This window comes from Neoarius graeffei, chromosome 20, assembly GCF_027579695.1.
Source record: "Neoarius graeffei isolate fNeoGra1 chromosome 20, fNeoGra1.pri, whole genome shotgun sequence".
Taxonomy (NCBI): domain Eukaryota; kingdom Metazoa; phylum Chordata; class Actinopteri; order Siluriformes; family Ariidae; genus Neoarius; species Neoarius graeffei.
In genome coordinates, this window is record NC_083588.1 from 26728681 (window position 1) to 26753970 (window position 25290).

A 25290-nucleotide genomic window follows, 5' to 3' on the forward strand; every position below is an offset into this window, starting at 1 on the left:
TGCAGGACTGATCAACAGTTACCAGAAACATTTAGTTGCAGTTATTGCTGCACAAGTGGGTCACACCAGATACTGAAAGCAAAGGTTCACATACTTTTGCCACTCTCAGATATGTAATATTGGATCATTTTCCTCAATAAATAAATGACCAAGTATAATTTTTTTTCTCATTTGTTTAACTGGGTTCTCTTTATCTACTTTTAGGACTTGTGTGAAAATCTGATGATGTTTTAGGTCATATTTATGCAGAAACATAAATTCTAAAGGGTTCACAAACTTTCAAGCACCACTCAGGTTTTGATTAACCCTTTACTTTTAATAAATGCATTTATTAAATTTAAAAGCTGCATTTTGTTTACTTGCATTGTCTTTATCTTATATTCGACTTAGTCGGATGACCTAAAACATTTTAAATGTGACAAATAAGCAAAAATGGAAGAAATCGGGGGGGGGGGGGGGGATACTTTTTCACAGCACTGCACATTTATAGCTATTTATATTTACAATTTTAACTAGACTCCCTTACCAGACCAATATAAAGAAGTCCTTTGTAGACTCCATGAAATGCATATAGAAAACATATATTCATGCTAGTACTAGTTTGAGTCATATGAAAACCATAAAAGTGCAACATAAAAGAGAATTTATTTTTATTTCCAAGAAAAATCCAGACCCTCATTAAGAGCTGGAAGTCTTCTTTGAATGAAACGGGGATTATGTAGGTAAATTATATTTCCAATAAACAGTGCAAAAGGAAAGACAACCAGAAGCCAGTGGGGCCATCAGCTGCTGTTCTCAAGGAGGTATAATAAATTTGAAGGCAAAATGTCAAGATGCTGAGCTCTTGCAACATGTCCTGTTTTCATTATCCCTCTCAGGTTATGGGTAAATAGATGTGAAGCTTATTTGTTAGATTTAGGTCATGTTGCTAAATATATCTTGCAAGTTTGGTGTTGATGCCTCCTGTTTGATGACTTGGCCGTCAGATTTGTTTGTAGTTCATGGACAACATCCTTTGTATCAAAAACCCAAGAAACAAGTTTTGTTCTCGTTGGTTTCAAAGTGCTGTGTTCCAAGTTTCATGATGACCTGGATAAAATCTGTAGAAGATGCAAAAAAAACAATTTTCTAAAATGGTCAATTTTTTTATTTTATTTTTTTTAAATGACCAACTTTGTTTGGCTTTTAAAAAAAAATTTAGAACACTTGCCACCTTCGACGGAATCAGGAAAACGAATAATCATGATTTAATGTTGAGCAGTTCAAAAGATATGAGCCATTTGGAAATGTGAATTATAGTGCCCCCTAGAGGGGATTTAGACAATTTCTTGGAGTCCCTTAGGACAGTGTTTCTCAACCACTGGGAGCACCATCGAGTGGGCTGTGAATTCCCCCCCAAGTTTGAGGCCAAATACTAAATAGTTCAGGATGTCATGTCTCAAATCCGGTAGCTGCGTTGCCATCCACTTTTCAAGTGGAATAAATACATTTGTGGGTAAATTTAAGACGAACAAGCCTTTTTGTCACATTCCGTGTGTGTGTGTGTGTGTGTGTGTGTGTGTGTGTGTGTGTGTAAGTGAGACACAGCGTTTATAATACATTTGTGGGCAAATTCTATGGATCTGTGATGCCTGCTGTAAGAGAAGATTAGGGAGGATTGGGAATCCATCGGCTGTCGTTTGTTTACATCCGATACCAAAACTTGTAGCGTTCTAGCAACCATTGCAAAGACGTGGACAAAGCCCAGAAACCTCTATTTACCCAGGCAAAAACAATGCAGGATTTATTGTGTCCTGATCCCCAGATCTTTAACCCAACCACATTTATAAAAAGTCACACTCCTCCACACATTGTGTTAATCGATAAGACTCCACTTTTGGATCATTAATCCCTTTTGACTGAGAATGCACTGCATGCATGGTTTGGCTTTTGGCACAGACATACAGTTTTAAATACAATACCTACAATCTAAAATTTTTTTATTGCATTTATTTAATTCCCATCTGTAACAGGGAGTGATGTTGCATCCCATTAATACACTTTTTACAATAGATTATTAGATTCTAATAGAATAGATGAGCCAAAATAATTGGGAATCTTTTTTTAATGGGCCCCGAATTGGATTCAGTATGAACAGGTGGGCCTTGAAGCAGAAAAGGACAGTTATTTACTCAAGGTTGAATACACTAAAGATATGCCCTCACTTGCTGTTTGGCAACTTCAATTTTTATTTGTGCATTATGGACCAAACTTCCAGCCTGTCAAATTTGAGAGAGAATTTTTGTTTGGGTTCTCCCAGTGCTGTCTTCATGGTTATTAGACAAAAATTGCAAGAGAAGAAGCAGAAACTTAGAAAAAATTACAAATATTTCTTGTATCCAAATCATTCAGCCCTTTCCAGGGAATCAAGAGAAGGAAGACTCTTGATTTGATGTAGAGCATTTCAAAAGTTGTTTACAGATTTACAGCTATGCGAGTTACATTTACCACCTGCTCATGAATTTAGACAAATTGAACACAGGCCAAAACAGATTTCAAGCCTTGAGGGTGATGCCTGTGCTCCTTGCTATGGACTGCAGTGAGCTCGTTGTTCTTTTTAACATCAGGGTTGTCCAGCACTCTGTGCAATGGTGCTTCTGTGCTTGGTGCAGTGTTCCGAGCGATGTTGCCTGGTGGCGTCGTGTTGGCTGTGCAGGTGGTTTGGGACATACCAGCGCTCTGTGTGGCGGTGGTTCTGTGCTCACTTTGTGGATCCACAGCACGGTGTTCTGAGCGATGTTGCCGGGCAGTGGCTCTGTGGAATTTACCTCTGTGTGCCTGGTGGGACTGTGGTAGCTACGCTGTTGGAATTACATCCTAACCCTCTTTTGGTGGACTTTTTTCTTTCCCTAATTGTAAAGCGACCCTGGGTGTGAGAAAGGTGCTATAGAAATTGAACTGAAGAATATTTTATTATTATTATGTTTGCATCATATCTTGCTCTGGGTTAAAATGAACATGGCAGCGCGCATGGTTGCAGCAGCTCACGGCTCTCCTTTTCAGTGCTCTTTTTTGTTATTGTATTTCTTTCTTGCTTGTTTGTGCACCATTGGTTCTGCGAACATCCAGTACACCTGCCAGACACTTTTGGACATCGGTGACCAATACCAGATATCTGTTTCAAGCGATTTTCACTACTCTCATAACATCCCAGACGACATAGCGAGACTGCCGGGCTCTCCGTGGATTGTTATCGGGTCTAGGAGGCGGCGCAGACGGAGGAGGGAGAGGAAGCAGAAGCGGGGCCGCAGGTCCGGTATTATGCTAAGGCTAAGAAAACAACCACACAAGCCACCTCTACCGAGCCTGTATATCTCCAATGCCAGATCCCTGGTGCATAAAATGGAGGACTTGGAATTACAACTCGCTGGAAATCACTATGTTCGTGACTGCTGTATTGTGATTATCACCGAAACCTGGCTTCACCCGGGAATTCCCAATGCTAGCTTGCAGCTAGCAGGTCTCACTCTTCTCCGCTGGGACAGGACTGAGGACTCTGGTAAGAGCAGAGGAGGGGGGCTATGTATTTACGTGCATGATAACTGGTGGAACAATGGAACAATTATAGACAAACACTGTTCCCCAGACCTCGAGTACATGTCTGTAAGATGCCGGCCTTTTTTTTTTTACCAAGAGAGCTAACTGTAGTGATTGTCACGGCTGTGTATATTCCACCCGATGCCAGTGTAAACACAGCACTTTCTCTCCTGCTGAACACCATAAATGAACAGCAGTGAGCCCACCCTGACGGTGTTCACATAATTGCGGGAGACTTTTAATAAGGCCAACTTGAAGACTGTACTGCCGAAGTTCTATCAACATGTCAAGTGTTCTACTAGAGGGGAGAACGCTCTGGATCATGTTTACTCCAACATCAGGCACGTGTACAGAGCCATACCCCTCCCCCACCTCAGCCAATCAGACCATCTTTCCCTCCTGCTCTCCCCAGTCTGCTCTCCCCAGCCTACACCCCCCTCAGATGCAGAGCCAGGCCCACCATTAGGAATGTTACAACCTGGCCTGACAATGCACTCTCAACTACAAGACTGCTTCAATCAGACAGACTGGGACTATTTGAACACCAGGAGCTGGAGATATTGACAGGAATGGTACTGGACTATATCAAGTTCTGCATCGGGAATGTGACAGTGGACAAAAACGTCCAAGTTTTCCCAAACCAGAAACCCTGGATGACCAGCCAGGTCCACTCACTCCTCAGGGCCCACGATGCTGCCTTCAGGTCAGGTGACAGAGCTCTGTACAGAGCTGCTCAAGCTGACCTGAAAAGAGGAATTAAAAAAGCCAAGGTGGACCATAGGATGAGTATAGAGTCCCACCTGTCCAGCAACAACACACCGGAGGTGTGGCAGGGTATACAAGACATCTCAAACTTTAGAGGCTGTAATGCGTCAACAGGAGACCTGAGTGCGCCTCTGGCAGAGGAGCTAAATTGCTTCTTTGCTTGCTTTGAAACATCCCAGCAGCACTCCTCTGCTCCAGCCCTACCCCCACTCCCACCCGGTTCCTGCACTACTCCATTCACCGTACAGGAGCATGATGTCAGATGGATGCTCCTGGCAGTGAACCCCAAGAAAGCTACCGGCCCAGGCGGAGTACCTGGCAAGGTGCTTAGAGCGTGTGCCCATCAGCTCGCCCTCACCTTCACCAGGATCTTCAACCTCTCCCTGGCTCAGGCAGTCATCCCGCCCTGCCTAAAATCAGCAACAATAATCCCAGTGCCGAAGAAGTCTCCCGTCACCAGCCTGAATGATTACCGTCCTGTGGCCCTCACCCCAGTGATCATGAAGTGCTTTGAGAGACTAGTTCTTCAGCACATCAAAGACTACCTCCCCCCAGACTTCGACCCCCACCAGTTCGCATATCGTGCGAATGGATCCACAGAGGACGCCATTGCCGTAGCTCTCCACTCTGCGCTGAACCACCTGGAGCAGCGCCAGAGCTACGTCCGGATGCTCTTTGTGGATTACAGTTCAGACTTTAACACAATAATTCCGGACATCCTCATCAGAAAACTAGACACTCTCGGCCTCCCCGTCTCACATGTGCCTGGATAAAGGACTTTCTCACCAACCGGCTCCAGACTGTGAGACTTGGCCCCCACTTCTCCTCCACCCGCATGTTGAGCACCGGCTCTCCACAGGGCTGTGTGCTGAGTCCCCTCCTGTACTGCCTCTACACCCACGACAGCAGTTCGACCCACAACAACCACCTCATCGTCAAGTTTGCTGATGACACCACTGTGGTCGGAGGTCCTGAAGTTGGCAGCCTGGTGTTCAGAGAATAACCTTGCTCTGAACACCAAGAAAACCAAGGAGATCATCATTGACTTCAGGAAGCACACCACTGACCTAGCCCCCCCCTTCATATCAACGGCGAGTGTGTGGAGAGGGTCCACACCTTCCGGTTTCTTGGCGCTCTCATCTCCGCCGACATCTCCTGGACAGAGAACATCACAGCAGTCATCAAGAAGGCTCAACAGCGGCTACACTTCCTGAGAGTCCTCAGGAAGTACAACCTAGACTCCAACCTGCTGCTGACCTTCTACTGCTTATCCATTGAGAGCCTGCTGACGTACTGTATCACAGTATGGTACGGCAGCTGCACTGCTGCGGACAGGGAGAGGCTCCAGAGAGTAGTAAAGGCAGCACAGAAGATCATCGGCTGTCCTCTCCCCTCCCTGATGGACATTTACACCTCCCACTGCCTCAGCAGAGCTAAGAACATTACCAAGGACAGCTCCCACCCTGGCTTTGATCTGTTGGACCTGTTGCCCTCAGGGAGGTGCTACAGGTGCATAAAGACAAAAACAAATAGATTCAAAAACAGCTTCTTTCCAAAAGCCATAACCACCCTGAACTTGAATATGCACTCTTTTTTTTTTTTTTATAGTCTAATCCCCCCAGCCCCTGGACTCTCCCTGTGCAATACTTATAATGTGCAATACCTGGACTCTCTCTGTGCAATACGTATAATACTTATGTGCAATACCTGGACTCTCTCTGCGTAATATTTATAATGCGCAATACCCCACTCCATAATGTGGAACACAACACTGTACATCGCACCCCTTTTTTTCCATTATATTTGGGGGCCAAGCAGCGAAGCTGCGAAGGCACCCATAGTGTTTCTATTGTTTATTGGGGCCAAGCAGCGAAGCTGCGAAGGCACCCATAGTGATTCCATTGTTTCTTATTATTATTATTATTATTATTATTCAGTCCACTTCCGCCTCTGCAAGTCTATGGCAGCCCATAGAACCGTCTGGTAAAAAGTTGTGAAATTTGGCACACTGATTCTAGACACTCTCAACATTCCTCTCAGCAAATTTCAGGCCTCTACCTCAAACCCTCTAGCGCCACCAACAGCTCAAAGTCGCAGGTACATTTCTGCTTGTAACTTTTGAACCGTTGGTCTGATTTTCAAAAACTTGGTATCCCTGGAATCCTTGGGCCAAGACGAATCCAAGGCACCCCATGACGTCATTTTCCGCCATATACTTTTCCCGCCATTTTGAATTTTGTGAAAATCAATTAAAATGTTTCAACTCCCTCAATTTTTTACCAATTTCTCCCAAACTTGGAAGATAGCATAATTGGACTAACCTGCACAAAAGTTATACCCGGTGATTTGAATTTCACAAGCGTTTGGCCGTGGCAGCCAATCAAATTTGGCTGCGCAGACGCAAAACAGGAAGTGCACTCATATCTCGGTGGCCCTTTGGCCAATCTTGACGAAACTTGGTGGCATTATGCAAAACCCCTTCCCAAAGGGCCACAACAAATTTGGACCAAATTGGACGCTAGGGGGCGCTATAACTAGGAAAAATGCCTTTTGGCTCATATCTCATGATGCGTTTTGGCTAGAAAGAAAATTCAACTATCTCTGGAATCCATGGGTCAAGACGAATCCATCGCACCCTATGACGTCATATTCTGCCTTGAGGATTTTCCGCCATTTTGAATTTTGTTAAAATCAATGAAATTCTATGGCAACGCATAGAACCATCTGACTAGAGGTTTTTAAACTTGGCAAACTGATTCTAGGCTGCCTCAAGGATCTTGTCACCAAATTTCAACTCACCACCTCAAACTCTCTAGCGCCACCAACAGGTCAAAGTTGCAGGTACATTTCTGCTTGTTACTTTTGAACCATATGTCTGATCATCAAAATCTTAGTATCGCTGGAATGCTTGTGTCACAGCGACTCCAACGCGCCCTGTCTCGTCATATTCCACCCAGTAGATTTTCCGCCATTTTGAATTATGTGAAAATCAATTAAAATGCTTCTCCTCCCTCAATTTTTGAACAATTTCTCCCAAGCTTGGTAGATGGCAACTGGGGACTAATCTGCACAAGAATCTTACCCGGTAATTAGAATTTCCTAAGCGTTTGGCTGTGGCAGCCAATCAAATTTGGCTTGCAGATGCAAAACAGGATGTGTGCTCATTTCTCGGCCACCCTTTGGCCTATCTTAACGAAACTTGGTGGCTTTATGCAGCACCCCTCCCCAAAGGGCAACAAAAAATTTGGAACAAATTGGCTGCTAGGGGGCGCTATAACTAGGAAAAATGTCTTTTGGCTCATATCTCATGATGCGTTTTGGGTAGAAACAAAATTCCACTATCTCTGGAATCCATGGGTCAAGACGAATGCATCGCACCCTATGCCGTCATATTCTGACTTGAGGATTTTCCGCCATTTTGAATTTTGTTAAAATCAAAGAAATTCGATGGCAACCCATAGAACCGTATGACTAGAGGTTTTCAAATTTGGCAGACAGATTCTAGGCACCCTCAAGGGTCTTGTGACCAAATTTCAACTCACCACCTCAAACTCTCTAGCGCCACCAACAGGTCAAATTCGCAGGTACATTTCTGGTTGTTACTTTTGAACCATACGTCTGATCGTCAAAAGCTTAGTATCTCTGGAATACTTGGGTCAAAATGAATCCAACGCGCCCTGTTTCGTCATATTGCACCTGGTAGATTTTCCGCCATTTTGAATTATGTGAAAATCAATTAAAATGCTACTCCTCCCTCAGTTTTTGACCATTTTCTCCCAAATTTGGTCCATAGCAACGGTGGAGGAAACTGCACAAGAATCTTACACGGATTTTCGAATTTCATAAGCGTTTGGCTGTGGCAGCCAATCAAATTTGGCTGCACAGACGCGAAAGAGGATGTGTGCTCACATCTCGGCCGCCCTTTGGCAGATCTTAACGAAACTTGGTGGCATTATGACAGACACCACCAGAAAGGTCCCCAAAAAACGTGGACCAACTTGGCCGCTAGGGGGCGCTATAACTAGCAAAAATGAATTTTGGCTCATATCTCATGATGCGTTTGGGCTAAAAACAAAATTCCACGATCTCTGGAAACCTTGGTTCAAGCCGAATCCATCGCACCCTATCACGTCATATTCAGCCTTGAGGATTTTCCGCCATTTTGAATTTTGTTAAAATCAATGAAATTCTATGGCAACCCATAGAACCGTCAGACAAGAGGTTGAGAAATTTGGCACACTGATTCTAGGCTCGCTCAAGGTTCTTGTCAGCAAATTTCAACTCACCGCCTCAAACTCTCTAGCGCCACCAACAGGACAAAGTTGGAAGTACATTTCTGCTTGTTACTTTTGAACCGTACGGCTGATTGTCAAAATCTTAGTATTGCTGGAATCCATCGGTCAAACCGAATCCAACCTATCCTATCTCGTCATATTGCACCTGGTAGATTTTCCGCCATTTTGAAATTTGTTAAAATCATGTAAATTGCTACTCCTCCCTCAATTTTTGACCAAATTTGCCCAGACTTGGTTGATAGCATCATTGCACCAAGCCGCACAAAATTTATCCTCAGTCTTTTGAAATTTTTAAACTGTTTGGCCGCAGCAGCCAATGAAACTCAGCTGCGAAGATGTCAAACAGGATGTGAGCTCATATCTCGGCAGCCCTTTGACATTTCTTAACCAACCTTGGTGGGATTATGCCCCACCCCTCCGCAAGCTCTCCTACCAAATTTGGTGCACATTGGCCATTAGGGGGCGCTATAACTATACAAAATATATTTTGGCTCATATGTCATTGAGCTCATATGTCAGCAGTCTTCTAGCACACACACACACACACACACACACACACACACACACACATACACACCAAGTACACTTGAAGTAATTTCAGCCATCACAGTCAATCGAATTTGATGATGAAGCCGCCGAACAACAAATGACCTTGTATCTCAGTCAAACGATGGTATATCGACATGAAACTTCTTGTGGGTGCTCGTGACCATCTGTCTGGCCCAAATGCATTCTGCGAGCCTGACGACTAGGCTCATAGCCTGCTTGGCCCCCTCATTGCTGCTTGCAGCTATATTTATTATTATTATTCAGTCCACTTCCACCTCTGCAAGTCTATGGCAGCCCATAGAACCGTCTGGTAAAAAGTTGTGAAATTTTGCACACTTATTCTAGACATTCTCAACATTTCTCTCAGCAAATTTCAGGCCTCGATCTCAAACCCTCTAGCGCCACCAATAGGTCAAAGTCACAGGTACATTTCTCCTTGTAGCTTTTGAACCGTTGGTCTGATTTTCAAAAACTTGGTATCCCTGGAATCCTTGGGCCAAGACGAATCCAACGCACCCCATGACGTCGTTTTCCACCCGGATAGTTTTCCCGCCATTTTGAATTTTGTGAAAATCAATTAAAATGCTACTCCTCCCTCAATTTTTGACCAATTTCTCCCAAACTTGGTACATAGCATAAATGGACCAAGCCGCACAAAAGTTATACTCAGTGTTTTGAATATCATAATCATGATACGTTTTGGGTAGAAACAAATTTCCACTATCTCTGGAATCCTTGGTTCAAGACGAATCCGTCGCACCCTATGACGTCATATTCTGCCTTGAGGATTTTCTGCCATTTTGAATTTTGTTAAAATCAATTAAATTCTATGGCAACCCATAGAACCGTCTGACGAGAGGTTGTGAAATTTGGCACACTGATTCTAGGCTGCCTCAAGGTTCTTGTCAGCAAATTTCAACTCACCACCTCAAACACTCTAGCGCCACCAACAGGTCAAAGTTGGAAGTACATTTCTGCTGCTTACTTTTGAACCGTACGTCTGATCGTCAAAATCTTAATATCGCTGGAATCCTTCAGTCAAAACGAATCCAACGCACCCTATCTCGTCATATTCCACCTGGTAGATTTTCCGCCATTTTGAATTTTGCTAAAATCAATTAAATTGCTACTCCTCCCTCAGTTTTTGACTAATTTTTCCCAGACTTGGTACATAGTATATTTGGACCAAGCCACACAGAATTTATTCTCCGTGTTTTGAAATTTTAAAACTATTTGGCTGCAGCAGCCAATGAAACGCATCTGCGAAGACGCCAAACAGGAAGTGAGCTCATATCTCGGCAGCCCTTTGATGTTTCTTAAACAAACTTGGTGGGATTATGCCCCACCCCTCCAAAAGGGCCCATACCAAATTTGGTGCACCTTGGCCATTAGGGGGCGCTATAACTATACAAAATGTGTTTTGGCTCATATGTCATTGAGCTCATATCTCGGCAGTCTTTTAGCACACACACACACACACCTAGTACACTTGAAGTAATTTCAGCCATCACAGTCAATCGAATTTGATGGTGAAGCCGCCGAACAGCAAATGACCTTGTATCTCAGTCAAACGATGGTATATCGACATGAAACTTCTTGAGGGTGCTCGTGACCATCTGTCTGGCCCAAATGCATTTTGCTAGCCTGACGACTAGGCTCATATCCTGCTTGGCCCCCACATTGCTGCTTGCAGCTATATTCTTTGTTCTGTGTTTTATATTGCATATTTTTATGCTGTTTGCACTGTGATTTGGAGTTGCTTTTAATCTCATTGTACATGTGTATAGTGACCATAAAGGCATTCTTCTAATTCTGGAGGACAGCAAGCAGTTTGTCAGCTGTACATGATCAGGTCAAGCTACCAGTGCTGACTCATGAAGACAGAGCTCAGCGCACGTGTATAGGCTGAAAGCCACGTGAATTCCAATATGACCATTCTCATTCATGTCACATGGCCACAAATCAGATGCATATCTGATCAAGGGCCACATATATATACGGTAGCAGGCAAAAGTTTGGACACACAATTCAATGTTTTTTCTTTATTTTTATTAATTAAAAGACACCTTATGGATTAACGATGGACTGTCATTCCCCTTTACTTACTTGAGAGGTTCTTGACATAATATGGATTTATTACAGTTGTGGAATAGGGCATTTTTATTATTTACTGTTTGATCTCAAATGCATTAAGAAGGTAAGAAATTGCATCAGTTAGTGTGCTTGCACACTATTGTTCTTAAGTTTACTTTTAGTGTGCTTGCTGATTGCAGTAAGCACACCAAGTTTACGTTTTCTTTATTATTCCTGTATGTGTGTGTGTGTGTGTGTGTGTTTGATACCTACATGGTTCCAAATCAGAAACATCAGTCCTGAAGCAGTGTAGTGTGCTTGTATACAGCTTTTGGATCGGTGCACCCTTTCTCTCATTCTTGTCATTTTTCTGTCTTTTTGTTCCCCCCCACCGAGAGAATGAATAGGCCTCACGAATCAAATGGTCCTGCTCGGACATGCTCCCTTGGAGACTCATCAAACCTCGTGATACTTCAGGCCAACTCCGCCGACACATACATGCAATCGGGTCTGACCTGCATTTGTCTTTTCCTTTCTTTTCGCTCATCCCTTTTTCCTCTTTAGGCTTCCAGTGATTTTTGGCCCCATTGAAAATGAATAGTCTCGGGGGGGGGAGCTTTCACTCTGTCAAATTTTTGAACCGAGTGACCAAACTTCAAAAAACTTCACTTGATGCCTCAGGGCAAGTCCCCGCACATATCCATCCCTTCATCTAAGACCCACGTTCATCTTTTCCTTGGTTTTCATGCATTCCCCCCCCCCGGGGCTTCCATTGATTTTTGGCCTCATTCTCAAATGAATGTACTTTTGCTCAGTAACACTTCACCACATATCCACTTGTGTAATATGCTTGTATGCAGCTTTTGGATCGATGCACCCATTCTGTCATTCTTGTCATTTTTCTGTCTTTATTTATTTTTTTACAACGCCAATTCCAAAAAAGTTGGAACGCTGTGTAAAGTATAAATAAAAACAAAATGAGAGAATTTGCAAATCCTGGAAACCCTATATTTTATTGAAAATGGTACAAAGACAACATCAAATGTTGAAACAGAAATTTTATTGTTTTTTGAAAAATAGCTCATTTTGAATTTGATGTCAGCAACACATTTCAGAAAAGTTGGGGCAGGGGTGTGTTTACCGCTGTGTTGCATCATGTCTACTTTTAACAACAATCTGTAAACGTTTGGGAACTGAGGAGACAAACTGCTGTAGTTTTGAAAGAGAAATGTTTTCCCATTCTTGCCTGATATACAATTTCAGTTGCTCAACAGTTCGGGGTCTCATTTGTCATATTTTGCGCTTCATAGTGTGCCAAATGTTTTAAATGGGAGACAGGTCTGGACTGCAGCAGGCTAGTTTAGCACCCGGACTCTCTTGCTATGGAGCAATGCTATGCAGTTGTAATATGTACAAAAAGCGGTTTGGCATTGTCTTGCTGAAAGAAGGAAGGCCTTCCCTGAAAATGATTTTGTCTGGATGGCAGCATATTGCTGTGAAACGTGTTAATATCATTCAGCATTAATGATGCCTTCCCAGCTACCCATGTCATATGCACTAATGCCCCCTCATACCATCACAGATGCTAGCTTTTGAGCTAGCACTGATAACAAGCCGGATGGTCCCTCTCCTCTTTAGCCTGGAGGACATGGTGTCCATTATTTCTAAAAAGAATTTCTGCTTTTGATTCATCAGACCTCGGGACAGTTTTCCACTTTGCCTCAGTCCATCGTAAAAGAGCTCGGGCCCAGAGAAGGGGGCGGGGTTTCTGGATATTGTTTATATCTGGTTTTAACTTGCATTTGTGGATGCAGTAATGAAGTGTTTTCACAGTCGATGGTTTTCTGAAGTGTTCCTGAGCCCATACAGTGATTTCCACTACAGACACATGTTTCCTGAGGTCCTGAAGATCACAGGCATCCAATGTCAGTTTTCATCCTTGTGTCTTGCATACAGAGATTTCTCCAGATTCTCTGAATCTTTTAATGATATTATGGACCATAGATGATGTGACCCCCAAATTCTTTGCAGTTTTACATTGAGGAACGTTATTCTTAAATTGTTGCACTGTTTGTCCACGCAGTCTTTCACAGAGCGGTGAACCCCGCCCCATCTTTACTTCTGAGAGACCCTGCCTCTCTGGGATTCTCTTTTTATACCCAATCATCTTACTGACCTGTTGCCAATTAATCAAATTAGCTTTTTTTTTTTAGCATTACACAACTTTTTCAGTCTTTTGTTGCCCCTGTCCCAACTTTTCTGAAATGTGTTGCTGACATCAAATTCAAAATGAGCATATATTTTTCAAAAAACAATAAAATTTCTCAGTTTCAATATTTAATATGTTGTCTTTATACCATTTTCAATGAAATATAGGGTTCCCATGACTGCAAATCTTCACATTCTGTTTTTCTTCATGTTTTACACAGCGTCCCAACTCTTTTGGAGTTGGGGTTGTATTTTAACCCATAGAGAATGAATAGGGCTCACGAATCGAGTCATCCTACTTAGACATGCTCCATCAGAGACGCACCAAACTTCATGTGATACTTCAGGCCAACTCCCCCGACACATTCATGCAATCGGGTCTGACCTGCACTCGTCTTTTCTTTTTCCTTCTGTTCTGCTACAGCTCAGCAAGCACACTGCATTTTCTCTGTGGAAATGCAATCTAGTTAGTGTGCTTGCTCAAGCTTTAGCACACTATTGTTCTTAAGTTTACTTATTCTGCCTTATTCTGACACGTTTTTTTGGATCCACTACTCCTCTTAGGGCGTTCTAGATAGACACCGTGCCAACTCTGAGACGTCTGGACCGAAGTGGTGTAGTGTGCTTGTATACAGCTTTTGGATCAACGCGCCCATTCTCTTTTTTTCCTTTTGTTTTTTTCCCATAGAGAATGAATACAGCTCATGAATCGAATCGTCCTACTCGGACACGCTCCATCGCAGATGCACCAAACCTCATGTGATACTTCAGGCCAACTCCCCCGACACATACATGCAATCGATTCTGACCCACACTCATATTTTTCCTTTCTTTTTGCTCATCCCTTTTTCCTCCATAGGCTTGCATTGATTTTTGGCCGCATTGATTTTTGGCCCCATGAATGGTGTTTCAGGAGAAAAACTTTCACTCTCCATCAATTTTTTTTTAACCAAGTGACCAAACTTCAAGAAACTTCACTTGATGCCTCAGGCCAAGTCCCTGCACAGATCCATCCCCTCATCTGAGACCTGCATTCGTCTTTTCCTTGGTTTTCACGCATCTCTTTTTACCTCCATAGGCTTCCATTGATTTTTGGCCCCATTCAAATGAATGGAGTTTTGCTCAGTAACACTTCACCACACATCCACCAAACTTCATATGGCACCTCAGGCCAAATCACCCATCACACACATGATATCGGTTCTGACCCACACTCGTCTTTATCTTGCCTTTGATCCGTCAATTTTTTCTCCATTTTGCCGCTAATCAATGGAAGCTTGACTGAGTCATTCCTCCCTTCCCCTATAGGTGATGATGCATTTGGCAAGGATCTGCTCATTTGAGACTGACAGCAAATCAACTTCAATTCAATGGCCACTTTATTAGGAATACTTACATGCGCGCACACACCATAGCAATTAGCATGTAAGCATTCACGTGTTACCATGCTAGCTGTTAGTATGTTACCCATTACGATATCATGCCTGCTGTTAGCTCGTGAGTTGTTAGCATGTTATCATGAGAGCTGTTAACATGTTAAGATTAGCATGGTAGCATGTAGAGTTCGCATGTTTGCTGTTAGCGAGTTTGCCTGAGCATGTTAGCTGTTAGCATGTCACCCTCAGCGTGTTAGCATGCTAAAAGTTAACATACTAGCCGTTAGCCTGTTAGCTGTTAGCATGATAGCTGTCAGCATATTAGCCTTAAAGTGTTAGAATTTTAACAAATAGCATGTTAGGCTACATACACACAACAACGGCAACGAGATGTTATTTAAAAAAAATATCGCGTCCAAATGGGCAACGATCAGTAAAATATCAGGTCCATATGGCAACACAATGCTTGCTGAAAACGATGCAATACACATGCCACACCTCTAGGGGCGCTGTAAGACGGTCCCTTCGGAGACACCAGAACAATAGAAGAAGTAAGGACGCATGCGCATAAACTATTATGCGCGAGACTTCATATTAGCCACAAAGTCAGAAAAATCTGTTCATAAAATTACATTATAATGACCAAATACAATGAAAGGTAATCCCATGTGATCTCGTTTGGACGGTAAACCTGTTGGTACAGTTAAACGCAGCAAATGAATGAGGCATCTTCATTCTCCGCTTTGACCTATCCAATATGGCGGCGAGGATGACGTATGATTCTACGCGGAAGGCGGCGTCTTTAATGGTCTGGAATAAATTGAATGCTACACGTTGATGGATTAATTTGTTGTTCTACGCCCTTTTTGAGGAATGTATTGTAGGACTTAAACCAACATCTGAAGAGGTGAGATCGCTCCTTTTTTTCCCTATTTTTGCTGGCGGGATTGACTCTGCCTAAGGGCTATAGAGATCTTGCAGTCACGTGACCGGAAAGTACACAGCCGCCATCTTGTCGGTAAAAAACACCACTGAATACTGCTGCACTCGTGTACAGAATGGATCAATTTCAACCGACGGACTACACGGCTCATTTTTCTAATGAACAGATAACTAGATATATGTCTAAAATAAACGATCTATAGATTAGTGACCCTTATGGCTTACCGGACGGAGTTTTCACGACCGTGTCAGTGGATGTTGAACTGCCAGCGGAATACCCAGACGTGTATAATTACCTCATCAACTTTCCCTCGCTGTTCAGTGGTGAAGCACTGCATGCTTATAAATCTCTGGACAGTTATCTTTACAGAAATTCAGGATTTGTCAGCGACTTAGATGTGGCATCTTGTAAACAAGAAAATAATCCTCATTGGATGGGTAAGTCACTTAAGTATAGCACTGACCAGCCGATTATAGAATAGAATAAGGTAATTCCAGCTGTAATTCCAAATCGTCCGTCTTGTTTACCATGCATCTGGCGTTGGAGAGATAGAGGCTTAGCAGTGGAGGTTTGAGTGGCTGTTTTCTGAGCTTAGTCAACAGGCCGGTGTACCCTCCTGGATTTCTCGCATGCGCAGTAGGCTTGGTAGGACAAATCCAAGAGGTAGGATAACTTTACAGAACACCGGCTCTGCAGCCTCGCTTTTGCTTCCGCTCCCGGCGCCGCCTCCTTCGCTTTGCTTCCGATGATAATCCACGGAGACCCTGCTGGTCTCGCTATCTCGTCCAGAATGTTGTGCATGCGATGGAAATCGCTACAAACCGTCATTTTCTGCTGGAAACCAATGTCCAGTAAGTCCATACGGTTGTAGTGGATATTGAAGTCCGGTACAGACGAACAACACGCAAAAATACACACAAAAAACATAAAAAACGTGCACAAGTAGGGAGAGCTTGTAGCCGCAGCCGTTGTAGTAGAATTGTATATAGTAGGGTTTTCCAGAAGAAAAGGTAGAACCAGAAGTAGAAGGCGGAAATATGGCGTTTGACCGACAAGATGGCGTCTGTCACAATCTGGATCGGCTGTGACGTCACATGCAAGTGCTCCATTCTCTTTCTCTCTCTCCTCTCACTTTGCACCATTACACAATAAATATTCACAGTGAAAATATTTTGTAAGCGTGTTTCATGAACCAAGTTATAGGATTTGTTGACAACTCGCATCGAGTTCATTACACTTCTACCCGGCGTGAAGCACATGTGGTTGTGACATCATCGTAAACAAATCCGTTCTATTCATCCAGATGACTTCGCAACGGCAACGTTGCCAGATCTTTCCACTCTGGAACCTGTTCTCAAAAGATTGCGTTTTGGGGCACCCAAAACGCCGGTGCCGTGTGGACGCCAGGCCGAAACGATAAACAATTGTATCGGATTCACCTGAATCCGTTGCCGTGTGGACAGGGCCTTAGAATGCTAGCTGTTAACATGTTATCTATTAGCATGTTAGCATTAACATGTTAGCATTAACATGTTAACATGCTAGCTTTTAGCATGTTAGTATGCTGTTAGCATATTAGTATGCTAACTGTTAGCTTGTTAGCATGTTGGCATGCTAGCTTTTAGCATGCTGGCATGATAGCTGTTCTGCTACAGCTCAGCAAGCACACTTTGCATTTTCTCTGCGGAAATGCAGTCTAGTTAGTTATTTATTCTTGTACACTCATTTTTTGGAGCTGCTACTCTTCCTACAGCTTTTGAGATACTGACATCGTTCCAATTCAGAAATGTCCATCCTGAACCAGTGAATGTGCTTGTATACAGCTTTTGGATCGATGCACCCGTTCTCTTGTTCTTGCTGTTTTTCTGTCATGTGTTCCCCCCAAATAGAGAATGAATAGGGCTCATGAATTGAATCATCCTGCTTGGACACGCTCCATCGGAGATGCACCAAATGTCATGTGATACTTCAGGCCAACTCTGACACATGCATGCAATCAGGTCTGACCTGCACTTGTCTTTTTCCTTTCTTTTCACTCATCCCTTTTTCCTCCATAGGCTTCCATTGATTTTTGGCCCCACTGAAAAATGAATCGAGTTTCGGGAGGAAAAACATTTACACTCAGTTTTTTTAACTGACTGACCAAACATCATGAAACTTCACATGGTGTCAGGCCAAGTCCCTGCACATATCCATCTCCTCATCTGAGACCTGCACTCATCTTTTCCATGGTTTTCATGCATCCCTTTTTCCCTACATAAGCTTCCATTGATTTTTGGCCCTATTCAAATGAATGTACTCTTGTTCAGTAACACTTCACCACACATCCACCAAACTTCATATGGCACCTCAGGCCAACTCACCCATCACACCCGTGATCTCAGGTCTGACTCTTACTCGACTTTGTCTTGCCTTTCATCCATCCCTTTTTCCTCCACATTGCCACTAATTATTGAAAGCTTGACTGAGTCATCCTTCCATTTCCCCCATAGGTAAAAACGCATCTGGCAAGGATCTGCTCATTTGAAACTTTGACTACAAATCAACTTAAACTGAGTAAACATTTTATTAGGAATACTTGCATACACACGCGTGCATACACAACACAAATTATCCATTAGCATATAAGCCTTACTGTGTTAGCTGTTAGCATTAGCATGTTCCCATGCTAAGAGTTAACATGTTAGCCAGAAAGTGTTAGTGAATACCTTAGCATGTTTGGATGTTAGCTGTTAGCATGCTCACAATTGACATATCTGTTGGCATGCTAGCTGGTAGCATGTTTGTCATTAGTAGACTATCACGTTAACTGTTCGCATATGAGCCTTAGGCTACATCCACACGACAACGACAACGAGATGTTATTTAAAAATATATCGCGTCCAAATGGGCAACAATCAGTAAAATATCAGGTCCATATGGCAACGCAACGCTTGCTGAAAACGATGCAATACACATGCCACACCTCTAGGGGCGCTGTAAGACGGTCCCTTCGGAGACACCAGAACAATAGAAGTAGTAAGGACGCATGTGCATAAACTATTATGCACGAGACTTCATATTAGCCACAAAGTCAGGAAAATCTGTTTGTAAAATTACATTATAATGACCAAATGCAATGAAAGGTAATCCCATGTGATCTCGTTTGGACAGCAAATCTGTTGGTACAGTTAAACGCAGCTAATCTTTATTCTCCACTTTGACCTCTCCAAAATGGCGGCGAGGATGACATGATTCTACACGGAAGGCGGCGTCTTTAATGGTCCGGAATAAATTGAATGATACACGTTGATGGATTAATTTGTTGTTTCTCACCTGTGAAAGGTAATCCCATATGATCTCGTTTGGATGGTAAACCTGTTGGTACAGTTAAACGCAGCACATGAATCTTTATTCTCCGCTTTGACCTATCCAATATGGCGACGAGGATGATGTATGATTCTACGCGGAAGGCAGCATCTTTAATGGTCCGGAATAAATTGAATGATGCACATTGATGGATTAATTTCTTCTACGCCCTTTTTGAGGAATGTATTGTAGGACTTAAACCCACATCTGAAGAGGTAAGATCGCTCCTTTTTTTCCCTATTTTTGATGGCGGGATTGACTCTGCCCTAAGGGCAGAGTCTCTCTCTCTCTCTCTCTCACTTTGCACCATTACACAATAAATATTCACAGTGAAAATATTTTGTAAGCGCGTTTCATGAACCAAGTTATAGGATTTGTTGACAACTCGCATCGAGTTCGTTACACTTCTACCCGGCGTGAAGCACTCAGTCATGTGGTTGTGGCGTCATCGTAAACAAATCCGTTCTACTCATCCAGACGACTTCACAACGGCAACGTTGCCAGATCTTTCCACTCTGGAACCCGTTCTCAAAAAGATTGCGTTTTGGGCACCCAAAACGCCGGTGCCGTGTGGACGCCAGGCCTAAACGATAAGCAATTGTATCGGAGTCACCTGAATCCGTTGCCATGTGGACAGGGCATAAGTATGCTAGCTGTTACCATGTTATCCATTAGCATATTAGAATGCTAGCTGTTAGTCCCAGTGTCTTAGCATGATAGCTGTTGTGCTACAGCTCAGTAAGCACACTTTGCATTTCCACAGAGAAAATGCAGTCTAGTTCACTGTTTCTCAACCACAGGGCTGCAAATTTTTATCAGGTTTGAAGCCAAACACTAAATAGTTCAAGATGTCATAGTGTCGCAAATCCGGTAGCTGGTTTGACAAACACCTTTCAAATGGAATAAATACATTTGTGGATAAATTAAGAAGAATGGGTCAATAATAGACATGTTCCTCCTTTGCATTTAACCCCCCTGTGCGTGCGTACACACACACAGAGCTTGCACGTGCAGTGGACAAAATAAATAAATCCATTTGTGGGTAAATTATATGGATCTGTGATGCCTGCTGGAAGAGAAGAGCAGGGAGGATTGGGAGTTGAGCAGCTGTGGTTTGTTTACACCCGATACTAAAACTTCTAGCATCCTAGCAACCATCGCAAAGACGTGTGCAAAGCCCAGAAATTCCTCCTTGCCAGGGCAAAAGTGATACAGGATTTATCTTGTAGTGTTTTGATCCCCAGATTTTTGACCCAGTCATATATAAAAAGGTGTACGCCTCCATGCTCTTGCAGGTTTTCATCTGTTTGCCCATGTAGAACAATGCCTCCAGCACCAGGTAGTTTGAGAAGTCTGGGAACTCAATGGATGGATAATTTTCCAGCTCATAATGAATGAACGAATGAATGAATAACTTTATTTAAACACGATAAGTTGATCAGCAGAGCTGGTGGGGTTGTGCATGCACAGTTACAAATAATTACAAATACAAAAGACTAAAAATTATATACAATCTTTAATTTAAAATTAGTTGAGGTATCTGTTAATTATCTTCATATTAAGTTAATTAATAGTATGTATAAGTTAACTATTTGTATTTAGTTCCAGCTACAATAGGATAAAAATTTATTCTACTAATGTCAAATTTAGCTCCTAAATTTTTCTTTCATAGGAAAAATCCCTCTTTATCGTGTAAGGATCTATCCCATTGAGTGGTTTCTATATCAACTTCTTTTGAGTGTACTACTTGGTTTTAATAACTTGCTTGTTTTCTGTACACAAACATGGCAATAAGTTATTGTGTTAATCGATCAGACTCCACTTTTGGATCGTTAATCCGTTTTCACTGAGAATGCCCTGCATGCATGGTTTCATGCTGGCTTCTAACACAGCCATACAGTTTTAAATAGAATACCTACAATTAAAACCAGTTTGTTTTTATTGCATTTATTTAATTCCTGTGCCCCCATCTGTAACAGGGAGTTATGTTGCATTCTGTTAATACACTTTACAGTAGATTACTAGATTCTAATAGAATAAGTGAGCCAAAATAACTGGATCTTTTTTAAATGGGCCCCAACTCATTACAAGTATGAATAGGTGGGCCTCAAAGCAGAAAAGGTTGAGAACCCCTGGTCTAATTGATTATTTACCATATGGCAGTGTGGAGCCGCAGTTGGAGGAGTCTTGCCTGGTCTGCTTTATTTCATGCGCCACCAAACTATCATGTTTCTTATATGTAAATGTGAACATTACATGGCGTTAACCTAAAGTCTAATCAATCAGACCTACACGGATTTGAAAAAAATGTGATTTGAATCATACATGCAAATATGGTTTTAAATGGATTTGTAAAGATCAGATCTCATGATTTGGCTGTTCAGACTCGATGTATGATTGGATTCCAATTAGATATGCACATAAATGGAATTTAGACTGACCGTTTGAACATGGCCAAAATTATTCAAAACTGATTTGAAAACATCACGTATGTATAAGGTTTGAGTCACTTCAGCCTGGTAATGTGAATGTAGCCTTGGAGTAGAGGTCTGCACGGGTCGGATTTTTCAGTTACGCTCCCACCCGCGCCCGCATTGTGCAGTCACGCTCCCGCCCGCGCCCGCAAAGAATTATGATTTTCAGTCCCGCCCGCGCCCACAAAAAAATTATGATTTTCAGTCCCGCTCCCGCCCGCACCTGCCATATTTTGTCCCGATCCCACCCACAAATCCCGCATGATGCAGACGTTCGCGTTATTTCTCAGGAAAGTTCTTGTCTTGACACAGCGTGATGGTGCCCCGCCCCCTACTTTGAGTGGATTTGAGCATAAATTTCTACAGCTCACGTTCACGTTTGTTATTATTTACCTTGTTTCTGAATTCAGCATGTAGTGTCTCTAATAATAATACAACAATCAAGTTAAGTGCTGTCAAGCGATTAAAATATTTAATCGCAAATCGCACATTTTTATCACATGAGAAACCATTGTAATTCTCTGATCAGCATAAAAAAGTGAATGGGCTTGCTTTGTACCAATGGTGGGGTTTTTTTGTTTTTTTTATTGCAAAGCAGAGCTAGCAAGAGGAGTGAACTTCACTCTTCTTCCACTTCACTCAGTGAAGTGATTTACTGCTTGAGTTAGTCTGCAACTTTAATCAGAGAGACAGGTTACACAGTGCCGGTAGGCTTGACATGCTTTATTATAATATAAAGTACACTATTATATTAACTTTTAAGTTGTTCGTTGATAAATATTGCATTGAATCTGATCTTTACTGTTTCATCTCACTTAACACATTTCGTACTTTTACACTTTTTCTGCCTGTTGATGTGTCGCGCTGTCCAATCAGAGGTGGCCAAATTTGCATATTACAGGAAGGATTTCTGGGATAGCATTGAGTTTACAGACGCTGTCTTCTTAAAACTGAATAAATATTTAAAAAGAGCCAAATGAGCCAGTCTTTTGAACGGCTCTTTTCAAAGAACGGATCACAAAGATGCGGATCCCATCAAAGAGCCATAAATCCCATATCTACTAGTTTCAAAAGCTTATGAAAAACCTACATCATGTCACAGAGCGTTAATCTCGCGATAAAAAAAAATTATCGCCGTTAAAATTGAGTCAAGTTAACGCGATAATAACGCAACATTTTTTACAGCACTAATAATAATAATAATAATAATAATAATAAAAGACAGGCGAGCACGTAATTCCAAGTGGAAATTTGGTATATTTATTGTTCAGCCATACAAAACATTAGGCTAACCCAGTTTACATTTGTTAAGCATTTCTAACTAGAATATCCTATAGAATACCCTATAAGCATAGCATATATAAATGTTATAACAAAACACAGTCCTAGCCTACAACAACAAAAAATCGACAGTATAGGCTACTGTAGACATTATAGGGCTATGGTTGCACATTTCTAAAACTATTTGGGCTTGAGCCTCCGTGCAAGTGTTAAACTCAATATAACATAGCTGACCTTGTTTGAATATGAATAAGAAAAACGAGAAAATCAAACGCAGGTAAACGAAACAACTAAGCCTATTGCTTAGGATATCGGGTTCTTTGAACAGCTATGGAGAAACAGCAAATTGTTCACTGTTGAGGGCTTCAACATACTGCGCCTTTCCTCCAGTATGCGACCACATATGCTGAACGCGCGTTCGGATGGTGCGCTGGAACCTGGAATGGCCAGTACATGCCGTGCCAGTTTGGCAAGTGTGGGAAAGTCATAGCAGTGATTTTTCCACCACAGCAGGATATCTTTAGATTGGTGTGATTCGGATCCAATGAGTTTCACTTTCAGATAATCATCAATCTCGGAGTTTACAGACTTTGATTCAGCACCCGTAGCACCGACATCCTCCCATTCCTCAAACTCACGAAAAGTGACCTTTTTAGGTGGAGGTGGCTCCGCACTTTCATCAGTTTGGACATCAAACCCCAACTCCTCGGTCATCTCTTTCACAGCTTCCGTCACGTATTGTCTTTCATTTGCATTGATCATCCTAAGATGACGCAGCTTTGGAGTAAGGAAAGTTGCTACTTTATACAGCATGTCAATTCCATTTGGGACAAGGTGACTTGGTGACAGCAGTGCGTCTAGGCGTTGCGCACACGCATATGCGATGACAGGTCTGATGTACCTGATTTATGGCTGTTGTATGTCAGAACCTTTTGGCACTTATCACAGCAAGCAAAGGGCAGCTGATTTCCATCCGCATCGTACACGAGTGAGAACGACTTCCAAATGTCCGATTTCAGGACTCTTGACTTTTTAACGGTAAATGTACCTCTTTTTAAACCAGCACTTACTTTTGAAGCACTGTGAGATTCAGTAAAGGAGCTCTGCTCTTCTGCCATGATTGGAGATCTCAAACACGGAAGAGGAAAAGAATCGAGAAACGAACGAGAGATATTTATCCTCTCCTGGATCAGAATCAGAATTCTGATGACCAGCTCCTCTAAGGTGTCATTGAGGCATCATGTTAGTGTGGGTCACTGGAGGCTGGGTGTGAACGGCGAGTCATTAGAGTGATCAAAGGATTTCCCGTTAGGGTGATCAGTGGCAAATTTAAGATGCCATTCCTCACTCAATCTGGCAATCTGACTCTCTCTGCAAATTTAGGCATCTTAAAATGTTTTTATTAATGCCAAATAAAAATATCCAGCACAAATTATATATGATAGACATAAATTAATAATTTATAAATTTTATTTCAAACACGTTTTTAGTTAGCGGGACTGCAGCTTATCACCGCTCCCGCCCGCGCCGCATATGTGCACTCCCGCTCCCACCCACACGCGCATATGTGCACTTCCGGTCCCGCCCGCGCCTGCAATGAGCTTTCAAAATTTTTCCCGCGCCGCACTGCTTTGCGGCGGGTCCCGCGGGAGTGCAGGGCTCTACCTTGGAGTCCTTCAGGTTGAGGTTCTTCAGTCAACTACAATGTTTGGTCTGACTGTCACACTGACTACGTTTACATGCACATCCAAATCGAGCTGCTGTCGGTAATCGAGCTGAAGGTCCCAGCAGGGTGCCAGAGAAATCCAATCATACATGCACACAACTGAAATCGGGCTATTGTGTGAGGTGCATGGTGCACCCGAGCCACAGGTGGCGCAACATGCCCCATCGTGTTGGTACACTTCCGGTTGTCGTCATGAAGAGCTATTCAAGAGTGTAAACAAAGTTATCAGTTCCGTGTTCTCCATTGCGCGTTTTTCTCCTGTCCATGAATTTTAATATATTCAACTCCTTAAGCTGAATGAGCATGAACTCTGTCTCCTCATTGCTCCAGAAGTGCACATTTCTGCTTGCCTGTGGCAGTGGGGGCGTGGTCAAGCGCCGGTCTGTGACAGGAGGGCGGAGCCAGGGAAGGTGAGTGGCAGAATCACTAAACCTGACGGTAATTAACCTGTGTTTGTGTGTCTTCCCAGTAACCGCGCCCTATTTAAGGAGGCAGAGGGAGAGCAGAGGGGACAGCTCATCCCGGGACTAGAACACAGCGCGCGCGCTTCTCTCAAGAATAAAAGTAGGCTGTTAAACTGAAAAGTCTGACAATTAAAAGCCTATTAGTACCAGAAGCTTTGTCCTGCCGTCCTCTATGCTCCACCCACACTTCAGAGAGCTCTACATCGCCATTT

At 42.7% G+C, this 25290-nt stretch overlaps 1 protein-coding gene across 3 annotated transcripts in view; it reads left to right on the forward strand.

Moving 5' to 3' along the window:
* ccdc137 (coiled-coil domain containing 137) overlaps positions 1-25290 on the forward strand; it is an 86388-nt gene that overhangs the window by 55800 nt on the left and 5298 nt on the right. Inside the window, exon 2 of one of the 3 annotated variants that reach the window (XM_060901447.1) lies at positions 25084-25178. The exons of the other annotated variants lie outside the window; for them this stretch is intronic. Within the exon in view, the coding sequence (XP_060757430.1) occupies positions 25084-25178 (95 nt within the window). The remainder of the gene's footprint in view (positions 1-25083; positions 25179-25290) is intronic. 3 annotated transcript variants of the gene reach the window in all.